This window comes from Elephas maximus, chromosome 20, assembly GCF_024166365.1.
Source record: "Elephas maximus indicus isolate mEleMax1 chromosome 20, mEleMax1 primary haplotype, whole genome shotgun sequence".
NCBI lineage: Eukaryota > Metazoa > Chordata > Mammalia > Proboscidea > Elephantidae > Elephas > Elephas maximus.
This window is the reverse complement of record NC_064838.1, coordinates 53,402,702-53,414,566: the sequence shown is the minus strand read 5'-3', so window position 1 is coordinate 53,414,566 and position 11,865 is coordinate 53,402,702. Positions and strand designations below refer to the sequence as shown.

At 43.5% G+C, this 11,865-nt stretch overlaps 1 protein-coding gene across 1 annotated transcript in view; it reads left to right on the top strand.

The window, feature by feature from the left end:
* Positions 1 to 446: 446 nt before the first annotated feature.
* Positions 447 to 11,865, top strand: part of SLC25A20 (solute carrier family 25 member 20) — a 29,529-nt gene continuing 18,110 nt past the window's right edge. Inside the window, exons 1-2 of the mRNA XM_049862884.1 lie at positions 447 to 690; positions 10,069 to 10,161. Coding sequence (XP_049718841.1) covers positions 586 to 690; positions 10,069 to 10,161 — 198 coding nt within the window. The 5' untranslated portion in view covers positions 447 to 585. The remainder of the gene's footprint in view (positions 691 to 10,068; positions 10,162 to 11,865) is intronic.

Below are 11,865 nucleotides of genomic sequence, written 5' to 3'. Positions count from 1 at the left end.
TTACAATTACAAATTATTTGCTTCATCTGCTCCCTAGCCCTCTTCTCTGCTTTATTTTTCTCCATAGACGTTATCACCATTTGACATACTATGCATTTTCCACTTATTTATCTTTGTTATGATCTGGAAGTTCCACAAGGGCAGGAAACTATGTGTCGTGCTCCGGGCTGTGTCTCCAGCATCTGGATGGGCACCTGGCACATAGCAGAGAGCAGCTGACCTCTGCGGAGCAAGTGAATGAATGGAAGTCCAGAGGAGGAAACAGTTAAGTCCGGGAAGACTTCCTGGAGGAGTAAGCCCACCGGCTGGGGTGCCAATTCCAGCTCAGACTAGTTCAGGGTCAGCCCCAACCCCCTTAGGCCACGCCTATTGGGGGGCGGGACCGCGACCGGAAGCTGCCCCCGGCGGAAGCCCGGCCGAGTCGCTGGCGCCCTCCTCCCGACTTGCCCTGGGCTACGCTCCGCCCACCCGAAAGTGGGTGAAAGGTCCGCGGCGCCGACTCTACAGCTAGGGCAACGCAGCCGAGCGGGGCGAGCTGGGGACAGACCGCAGACTGACTGACTAGCAGATCGGGGCGGGCGGACTATGGCTGACCAGCCGAAGCCCATCAGTCCGATCAAGAACCTGCTGGCCGGCGGCTTCGGCGGCATGTGCCTGGTGTTCGTGGGGCATCCGCTGGACACGGTTAAGGTGCAGGGCAGCGCGGGGGGACGGATTGAAGGGGAGGTGGCCCAGGCGGACGGCGCGAGGCGCAGCCCCGGTATTGAAGGGGTCTGTGGGAGTTTCCATGAGAAGTTGAGGGAGCCTCTCTTTCTCCCCTTTCGGGGTGAAGGAGAATTTGTACCGCGCGCCCCAAAGAGCCCGGCGGCGCAGAGGGAGCAGCTTCTAACCGCCTGTCAGGGGGTCCGAAATAAAGTTTTCTGTTTGGCCGCCTCTCCTGACCCTGCGCCACATTTTGGGGGATGAGAAAGAAAACACTTTTCCCCCAAAGTTCTGATTTCAGCCAACACTAACATCATCAAGGTAGAAACAGGTCCCTTAGGGAGAGAGCTAAAGTCAGACACAAAATTATTCTGGAGATGGATTTTGACGCACTCCCCTGGGACCAGTGTGCTCTGTAATTATCTCCTTCCCACTTTTGCGGTCCTAGAAAGGGATCTGGACACCTTCAGCCTGGCACCCCATGGCAGCCTGAGAGGCCTCCTGGGATGAGGCGTCCTTTTGGGCAGTGTTGTTGTCTGCAGGAACTGAGCCTGTTCCAAGAAAAGGAGGTGTGTGACTTTACCCAGGGCCTGGCTGACCCTCACATTCCCTGCTGTGGAAGCCAAGTCAAATTGAGGTTCTGGGAGGGAGGAAACTCATCAAGGTGTGTGTTCCCTGGTCTTCGCATGCATGCCTCAACTTTTGCCTGTGCAACCTTTAGCAAGGCCATGCTGGAGACCAGAAGTCCAAGCCATGTGGCTTGGTATTAAAGGCCTTGCTTAAAGTGTTTTTCACTTTATTGAAAGATAGTTTTCAGTCTTGCTTCTGTACACAGACTTCAAGGAAATTGATAGGTCATAGCCAGGGTGGGCCTGTTGGAAGGCGACATGGGTCTTAACGGGTGGAAGTGGGTTTAGGGGGCTTGTTAGGAGATTGAATCAGATTTGCTCCACAGGGAAACAGCTTTGGGATACTTCATGTCAGGCTTGGTCAGCAGGCTCTTTGCCACCTTTCATCCAGAGGAGGAGCTGCCCCAGGGTAAAATTTTTTTTTTTTTTTTTTTTTTTATGGCAAGACCAGGGTTAAAGCAGCCAGGCTGGAGAGGGGCTTGTGCAACATGAAATCAGGTATTTATTCAGCTGATGGTAAATGCCGTGTATGTTAGTGCTTCCAAAAGTCATTGTTACAAGCAGCACTGTCCAGTAAGGGAGGAGGATTGTCTGGCCTCTCTTCCTACTCCTGACCCATGTAGGCAGATATCTCGTTTCAGGCATTTTTTTTTTTTTTTGTCAAGAACATACATAGCAAAACATACACCAATTCAGCCACTTCTACATGTACATTTCAGTGACATTGATTACATTCTTCGAGCTGTGCAACCGTTCTCATTCTTTTTTCTGAGTTGTTTTCAGGCATTTTATTACTTAAAAAAATTTTTTTATCGTGCATTAGATGAAAGCTTACAGAGCAAATTCATTTCCCATTTGATAGTTTGTACATAAAGTGTTCCATGACATTGATGTCATTCCCCACAATGTGTTAGCACTCTCCCCATTTACTCCCTAAAGGTTCCCCCATTTTCCTTTAGTCCTGATTTCTACCCCTTCCTGCCTTCTCATCTTTGCTTTTGGGCAAATGTTGCCCTTTTGATCTGTATAATTGATTGTTCTAAGGAGCACGTTCCTTTCGGGTATTATTTATTTTATGAGCCTGTCTATGGTTTAGCTGAAAGGTGGAGTCTGGGAATGGTTTCATTTCCAGTTTAGAAGGGTGTCTTACGGCCATAGTCTTGGGCTTTCCCGTGGTCTCTGTGAGACCAGTAAGTCTTGTCTTTTTTGTGAATTTGATTTTTTGTTCAATAATTTTTCTCACGCTCTGTCCGGGACCCTTGGTTGTGATCCCTGTCAGAGTGGTCGGTGGTGGTAGCTGGGTACCATCTAGTACTTTTGGTCTCGGAGTTGTGTAGGCTATGGTTCACGTGGTCCATTAGTCCTTTGGATTAATTGCTCCCTTGTGTCTTTGGTTTTCTTTACTCTCTTTCTCTGGACAGTAAGAGACCAATAGTTTTATCTTAGATGGCTGCTTGCAAGCTTTTAAGAAGACCCCAGATGCTACTGACCAAAGTAGGATGCAGAACAAAAAAAAAAAAAAAACAGAACAAAGTAGTATGCAAAACTGTGTTCATGAACTGTGATGTGCCAATTGATGTGGCTGTCCCCTGAGTCTATGGTCCTTCACCTTTGAGCCTAGGAACTTCATCCAACGAGGTGTTTGGTTATGTCTAAAAATTTACCCTGTGGCTCTTGTGTGCTCCATTGTCCATATTAATATATAAGCAGCACCTACAGTTGTGTATGTAGAACTGTCTACCAAACCTACATCTGTAGGTAGTTGTGCTCCCTTGCATCCTCCCACACCTCTTGGCATACCTATCTACCTATGTATCCATTTGTAAATTATTGTTTTACTACTATTGTTGCAGAATTGTTTATGCTATAGTAATCACTGTTGTTGCCCTTTGTTCTTGCATTCCTTTCAGTGACCTCGTTGCCTTGGTCATGTTGTGTTGACTTCCCCCATATTGTGTATTGCCTTTCCCTACACCAGTATTAACACGTGTCTTCTATTTGGTAATTTTCCTTCCCTTCCTCTCCCATCCCTGGTAACTATCAAGGAATTTTTTTTTCCTATGCGTAAACTTTTCTTCTTTCTTTATAACAGTAGTCTCATACAATATTTGTCCTTTTTTGATTTACTTACTTTACTCAGTATAATGTCCTTCAAATTCATCCATGTTGTGAGATATTTCACAGATCCATCATTGTTCTTTATCGTTGCAGGGTATTCTGTTGTGTGTATTAGCATAGTTTTTTAATCCTTTCATCTGTTGATGGGCGCTTAGGTTGTTTCCATCTTTTTGCTAATGTGAATAATGCTACAATAAACATGGGTGTGCATATGTCAATTTGTGTCACAGCTCGTATTTCTTTAGCGTATGTGTACCTAGGAGTGGGATTGCTGGATCATATCGTATTTCTGTTCCTAGCTTTTTGAGGCATCCCCATACCGTTTCCATAGTGGTTGTACCATTTTATATTCACACCAGAAGTGTATAAGAGTTTTGGTCTACCTACAACCTTGGTTTGTCAATTTTGTTGATCCTTTCAGAGAACCAACTTCTGATCTTGTTGAATCTATTGTTTTTCAGTTCTCTATTTCATTTGTTTCTGTTCTAATCTTGATTATTTTCTTTCTTCTGGTGACTGGGCTCCTTTTGCTGTTCTCTTTCTATTTGTTTGAGTTGTAGAATTAATGTTTCGATTTTGGCCCTTTCTTCTTTTTTTGATGTGTGCATTTTATTACTATAAATTGACCTCTGAGCACTGCTTTTGCTGTGTCCCAAAGGTTTTGGAAAGATATGTTTTCATTCTTATTTGATTCTAGGAATTTTTTTATTCCATCTTTGGTTTATTCTATTACCCAGTGGTTTTTAAGCAAGGTATTATTCAGTTTCCATGTATTTGCTTTTTTTCCCCTTGCTCTTCCAGTTACTCATTTCTACTTTTATGGTGTTGTGATTACAGAAAATGCTTTGTGTTATTTCAGTGTTTTGCATTTTGTTGAGGCTTGCTTTGTAGCCTAAAACGTGTTCTGTTTTGGAGAAGAATGTATACTGTGCTGCTGTTGGTGAAGTGTTCTGTATATGTCTGTGAGGTTGAGTTAGTTGATATGGCGTTTAGATCGTCTATATCCTCGTTTAGTTTCTTTCTAGATGTTCTGTCCTTCACCGGAAATGGTATATCGAAGTCTCCTACTATTATTATGGAACCATTTCTCTTTTCAATGCTGCGTGAGTTTGTTTTATGTATTTTGGACCCCGTCATTGGGTGCATGTATATTTATTATGGTTTTGTCCTTTTAGTGGACTGACTCTTTAATCATTATGTAATGTCTTTCCTTATCTTTTATGGCAGATTTTGAGATTAATACTGCCACTCTTGATCTTTTTTGGTTATTGTTTGCTTGGTACTTTTTGTTCCCATTGTTTGTGTTTTAGTTTGTGTATGTCTTTTTATCTAAGGTATGTCTTGTTGACAGCATATTGATGGGTTGTTTTTTATCCATTCTGCCACTCTCTGTCTTTTTACTGGTGCATTTAAGCCATGAACATTCAGTGTGATTATCGATAAGTATGAGTTTACTGCTGCCATTTTGTTGTACTTTTTTTTTGGTGGTGTTGACTGTTCCGCTTAATTCTCTGTGATGAGCTCTTTTTGTTTGTGGATTTTCTTTTCATTTCTTTTGTTGTTGATTTTGCATTTACTGTATCTTTCTTTTTCTTTTTTTTATTGTGCCTTAAGTGAAAGTTTATGATTCAAGTCAGTTTCTCATACAAAAGCTTATACACACATTGTTATGTGACACTACTTGTTCTCCCTACAATATGACAGCACACTCCTTCTCTCCACCCTGTATTTCCCATGTCCATTCAACCAGCTCCTGTTCCCTTCTGTCTTCTCATGTTACCTCTGGACAGGAACTGCCCATTTAGCCTCATGTATTTACTTGACCCAAGAAACATCCTCTTCACCAGTATCATTCTTCTCTTTTATTTTGATGAGTAGGTTTGTTAACTTTCTTTGTGGTTACCTTGAGATTTACTTTTATGTTCCTGAGTTTAAACTAGTCTTTAATTTCTTGATATCACCTTGACTTCTTCTCTTTATGAATGTTCTAAAGCTATACCATTTATCCCCCCTTTTTTGTTTTGATGTTATCATCATTTACAGATTGATGTCTATGGTTCCTTGTTTTCAGCCTTTTAATTTTTATTTTTGAGAATTCTTTTTCTGGGTTGGTATCTAGCTGATGTTGTCCTGTGTCCTAATCTCAGGTTGTTGTCTGATATTGGTTCTCTATCCGAAGGACTTCCTTTAATATTTCTTGTAAGTTTCGTCTGGTTTTTACAAATTCCCTTTATTTCTGTTTATCTGAAAATGTCCTGATTTTGCCATTGTATTTTAGAGGCAATTTTGTTGAATATATAATTCTTGGTTTGTTAGTTTTTTTCTTTCAAAGTTTTATGTATGCCATCCCATTGCCTTCTTGCCTGCATGGTTTCTGTATCTTAGTCTTATTTGTTCCCTTTATAGGTGACTTTTTGTTTTTTCCAAGCTGCTCTCTGGATTCTTTCTTTGTCTTTGGTTTTGGCAAATTGATTATGATTTATTTTGGTGACTTTCTTTTGAAGCCTATCCTGTATGGAGTTCACTGAGCTTCATGGCTGGATATCTTCTCGTCTTTGATGATATTAGGGAAGTTTTCTGCCAGCAAATCTTTGAAAATTCCCTCTGTGTTTTCCATGGCCTCCCCCTGTTCTGGAACTCTGAGCATGCACAATTTTTTTCTCTTGATAGTGTCCCATATAATTCTCAGGCTTTCTTCATTTTTTCTTTTTTTTTCTGATTTTTCCTTAAACAAATTGGTGTCAAGGGGTTTGTCTTCAAATTTGCTGATTCCGTCTTCTGTTGTTTTAGCTCTTCTCCTGTATCCTTATACTGAATTGTCTATTTCTGAAATTTTATTGTTAATATTTTGGATTTCTAGTTGCTGTTTTTGTATGGTTTCTCATTTATTTTGTTGTTTTGCTCTTGTGTTGTTTTTTCTGAATTCTTCTATTGCTTCGTTTGTGTTTTTCTTAATTTTGTCTGTTTTCCTTGGTTTTGTCTGTGTTTTCCTTGATCTCTTGGAGAGCCCTTATATTTGTCTTTTGAATTCCATATCAGGTAGTTCCATTACCATTTTTTTTCCTCTGGAAGGTTTTCTGGTTTTTTATTTTGGTCACTTGCTGGAGCCATCTTGTCCTCCTTCTGTATGTGATTTGGTATTATCTGTTATCTCCAAAGTAGTAAGAAGTTATTATGTTTATTTTTTATTGTGTGTTTGTTTGGTGCATCCTGAATTTTTGTTTTGTTTTGATATATCTGAGTAGGCTGGACATTTGTGCTACTCTGATCACTACTCTGGTTGCACCAAAGCTCTCATCTGCTGTCTTTGGGTGGGTGGGTCAGTGACTTGATGTGTGAGCATGGGTCTCTGTTCGCTGGTGTTGTGGGGCAGCTGAAGATGCAGCTGGCATTTCTGGTGAGGTGACATATCTGTCCAGTTGGTCACCTGGCTGTGGTGTTCTCCCTGCTTGCTGGGTTAAGTGTTATGTGTGTGTTCTGCCGATTGCTGAGTGGTTGGGGTGAGAGTGCCCGGGTTGTTGGTCACTGGGTGGGTGGTTCGGAAACTCTTACCAATGGTCTTGGGTTGACAGGGCTGTGTGGGTGTTTGGAGTGGGCACAAGCCTCTGGTTGTGGGGGGAGGCGATGCGAGGGATGAGATGGGGGTTGTCACATGTTCATGGGTGCCCAACTGGAAGGTGTGCCCTTGTCCATTAGAGTGTGTCATGGGGGATGTTGTGCAGCTGGTCTTCGGGTCCCCGGTGCAGGTGGCTATAGGGAGTAGGAGGCACTGCCGGCCCTTGGACCTCCAGCACAGGTGACTGGAAGGAGTGGGAGGAACCACTAGCCCTCAGGCCTTTGGTGCAGGTAGCTGGAGGGAGTAGCAGGCTCTTCTGGCCCTCAGGCCTGCGGTGCGGCAGGTAAGAGATACCATTGGCCCTCAGGTCCCTGGCATGGGTGGCTGGAGGGAGTAGGAGGCAGTGCTGGCTCTTGTGTCCCTGGCGGAGGTGGCTGGTAGGGATAGGAGGTGCAGCAGGTCCATGGGTCCAGGTGGCCCTTGAAGGAGGTACAAGAGTTAAGCAAAGGGTGTTGCCTCCAGTTCAAGGGCTCCCAGCTTAGGGAGTGGGGACGGTGGTGGATACTGCCAGACTGTGATCACATGTGGGGAGTGTGGATGGGCAAGGGGGTTGGGGGATCTCTATAGGCCCACGGCTTCTGGCACAGGGGGCAGGGGTGAGTGCAGTGGGTGAGGTGCGTGTGCTTAACTTTTGCAGGGTGGGAAGCTCCTCCTGCCTGGCTCTGGACATGAGTGCAGAGTCACTCCTGCTTGGCTGTACGAGGTGATGGGGGTTTCGGCTGAGAATGCATCTTGCTTTGTCTCAATACGGCCTTGCTGTGCAGGTTTGGCTAGCAGGTCACCTGCAATCTGTAATTCTCCATGTCTGCTTTTTTGTACTGTTTCTTCTTCCACTTGGTGCTCATTCTGATTATTCAGCCTTGTCTTTGATGCTCAGGGTTCTAAAGTTGTCATCTGTATCAGATTCATTTGTTTTCTTGGGTCTTTGTTGTAAGAAGGACATTATGAGGTGTCTGACTACTCTGCCACTTTGGACTGCCTCATCTGTTTCAGGCGCTTTAATCCAGGAAGAGATCTTGTTAGTCCCAGGCATTTTAGTCTTGGGGACCTCTCTTTAAATAAAAACAAAACCCTTATTTGCCTTATTTAATGATAAACAAAAAATGGTATACCCGTAAAATAGAATATTATTCATCAGTAAAAAAGAGTGAAGTACCAATACATTCTACAACATAGATAACCTTTAAAACTTTATGTTAAGTGAAAGAAGCCAGGCACAAAAGACCACAATTGTATGATTGCATTTATGTGAAGTGCCCAGAATTGGCAAATCCATAGAACCAGAAGGTAGATTACTGGTTGCCAGGGGCTGAGAGGAGTTAGGAATGGAGAGTGATTACTAAATGGGTAGAGGGCTTCTTTTTGGGGTGATGAAAATGTTCTGAAATTGATTGTAATGATGGTTGCACAACTCTGTTCAATATACTAAAAACAATGGAATTGTATATTTTAAATAGGTAAATTTTATGGTATGAGAAATTAAAAGAAGAAAAGGCTGGAACTGTACTGATTTGAAGGATTGGCTTCCAAGTGTCTTACTTACATACTGACAAGTTGGTGCTTGCTCTTGTCAGGAGGGCTCATTTCTCCCCAACATGACCCTCTCCAGTCTGCTTGAGTGTCCTCACAACACAGTGGCTGACTTCCCTAGAGAAAATTCTAGAAAGAGCGAGCCAGGGAGAAGCTGACTTTTTTATCATCTAGCCTCAGAAGCCACATAGCATCAGTTCCACCACATCTATTCATTAGAAGTGAGCCACTGATTCTGGCCCACATTCAAGAATAGGGGAATTAGGATTCACCTCTCACCTTGTGAAGCAGGGGAGTGTCAAAGAATGAGCAGACAGAAGTGAAAACCACCATACTGGTAAGGATGGATGAGGGTTTGGCCTAGGAGTTTGAGTCAGAAAGAGAGGGGAAGAAATTATGATTCTGGGAGCCTCTTGACAGGACCACTGCAATGGATTTAGTGCTTGAGTAAGAAGAGCAGGAAGAGCAGCTGGAAGTAGTCGGAGGTGATGCTAGAGTTCAAATCTCAGGAAGAGAGTGTGGGAAAATGGCACTGTTACAAATGGGGCATTCATCAGAAGGGTGAGATTCTAGAGGCTATTTGAGGCAACTGGGAAACTTGAATAGGGAGAGCTTTTCCAGGCAGTTGGAAATGTAGGTCTTAAGCGAAGGTTTACAAATCTAGTCAGTCTCTCATACAAAAATTTATATGCACCTTGCTATATACTCCTATTTCCTTTCCCCTAATGAGACAACACACTCCTCCTCTCCACCCTGTATTCCTGGAGAGAAGGTCTGGTGACAGCCGGTGAGAGTCATCACTGAGCAGAGGCTGAAGCCCTGGATTGGACCAGAGAAGTAGGTTGCTAAGCCTTGGAGAATGCCTAGGGTAAAAAAGGAAACAAAAAGAGGAGCACTAAGAAGGGAGATTTAAAGAGAGAGAGTTAGAAGCGTTAAATACTCCAAAAGATCAAGAATGATGAAGACCAAGAAAAGTAAGATAAAATCTTCCTCACTCCAAAATGGCCTTATTGGGCACTGTACCTAACCTACATGTCACCATGCATGGATGGGGTGGTGGCTGAGAGCTGGAGCTTTGTCATCAGTCAGGTCTGGCCTCAGCCCACCTTCTCTAGTTATTGACACACCACTTAAATTCGCTAAGCCCAGTTTCCTTGTCTGTAAATGGGAAATACCTGTTCCATTGGGTCATTGTGGGATTTATTAAATAAGAAATAAATAATGAAAGTAAGTGGATGAGGAAATCAAAGAAACTGCCACTCTCTAAAAGCAGCCTAATGACTTGTGAGTACAGGGTTCTGAGTAAACTGGAGGAAAGAGAAGTCTGGATCCAGCAGGTTAAGTGGATGCTGAAGACATGGGCATCCCAGGTACAGATTTTCCGGTTCATAGTTTGTGAGACATTTGGGGCCACTGCTACTGACAGTCAGTTCTGAATCTGGGAGGTAACTGTGTTTTAACTTCTGTTTTCAGGTCCGGCTGCAAACGCAGCCCTCGAGTTCACCTGGACAGCCTCCCATGTACTCTGGGACCTTTGACTGTTTCCGGAAGACCCTTATTAGAGAGGTATGGTGTCTTGGTGCTGGGGATTCCTCTGACTCAGAGGAACACGTTCACGGGGTTGGTTTGTTGCTTACTCAAAGGGGTTGGGTGACTTTTCGCAGTTCTGCTGGAGGTTTAGCCCCCAGCTGCAGCTCCCTCACTGTGCCACTCCAGGCCCTCCTTCTGTTGTATCTGCCCTGGAGTCTTTGATAGCTCCAGCTACTGGGTTTTTTGTTGTTTTTTAGCTTTTTTTTTCTGCTTTAATAATTTATTTTCTTTTTTTGTTGTTGTGGAGAATATGCACATCAGAACATTACACCAGTTCTGCAAGTTCTGCATGTGTGACATTGATTACATTCTTCAAGTTACCCAGCCGTCTTCACCCTCCTCTTCTGAATTGTTCCTCCTCCATTAACATGAACTCACTGCCCCCTAAGTTTCCTATCTAGTCTTTTGAGTTGCCATTGTTAATTTGATCCCTTATAGATAGTTCTTTAAAAGAGCACAATGCTCAAAGGCAGACATTCTTTACTAACTAAGGTAAACTATTGTTTGGTTTAAAGAAGACTTAAGGGGATTTTTTTTTTTTTTTAATAATTTTTATTGTGCTTTAAGTGAAAGTTTACAGATCAAGTCAGTCTCTCACATATAAACTTACATACACCTTACTACATACTCCCACTTATTCTCTCCCTAATGAGTCAGCCCGCTCCCTCCTTCCAGTCTCTCCTTTTGTGACCGTTTTGTCAGTTTCTAACCCCCTGTACCCTCCCATCTCCCCTCCAGACAGAAGATGCCAACATAGTCTGGAGTGTCCACCTGATGCAAGTATCTCACTCCTTATCAGCATCTCTCTCCAACCCATTGTCCCGTCCAATCCATGTCTGCTGAGTTGGCTTTGGGAATGGTTCTTGTCCTGGGCCAACAGAAGCTTTGGGGACCATGACCGCTGAGATTCTTCTAATCTTAGTCAGACCATTAAGTCTGGTCTTTTATGAGAATTTGGGGTCTGCATCCCACTGTTCTCCTGCTCCCTCAGGGGTTCTCTGTTGTGCTCCCTGTCCGGGCAGTCATCGGTTGTGGCCGGGCACCATCTAGTTCTTCTGGTCTCAGATGATGTAGTCTCTAGTTCATGTGGCCCTTTCTGTCTCTTGGGCTCATAATTACCTTGTGACCTTGGTGTTCTTCATTCTCCTTTGATCCAGGTGGGTTGAGACCAATTGATGTATCTTAGATGGTCGCTTGTTAGCATTTAAGACCTTCAGGGGATATTTTTGATTCAAGTTTAAGGTTTAAAGATTATCTCAGGGCAATAGTTCTAGGGGTTCATCCAGCCTTATTGGCTTTAGAAAGTCTGGATTCCGTAAGAATTTGAAATTCTGTGCTGCATTTTCCCCTTTTGATCAGGATTCTTGCATAGACTCTTTGATCAAAGAGCCAGGCACCATCCAGTTCTTCTGGTCTCATGGCAAAGAAGGCAGGTGTTCACGGAGGCAGTTAGCCACACATTCCATTTCCTCCTCCTCCTCCTGCCTCTCCTTCTTCCTCTGTTGTTCCCGGCAAATAGTGACCAATTGTTGTACCTTGAATTGCTGCTTGCAACCTTTTAAGACCCCAGGCACTATGCACTAAACAATGAGGTAGAACAGAAGCACTGAACATGATAATAGGGATGACGGTTAACTGGGATGTCCAATGAAACCATAACCCTAAACCTCCAAATCGAGA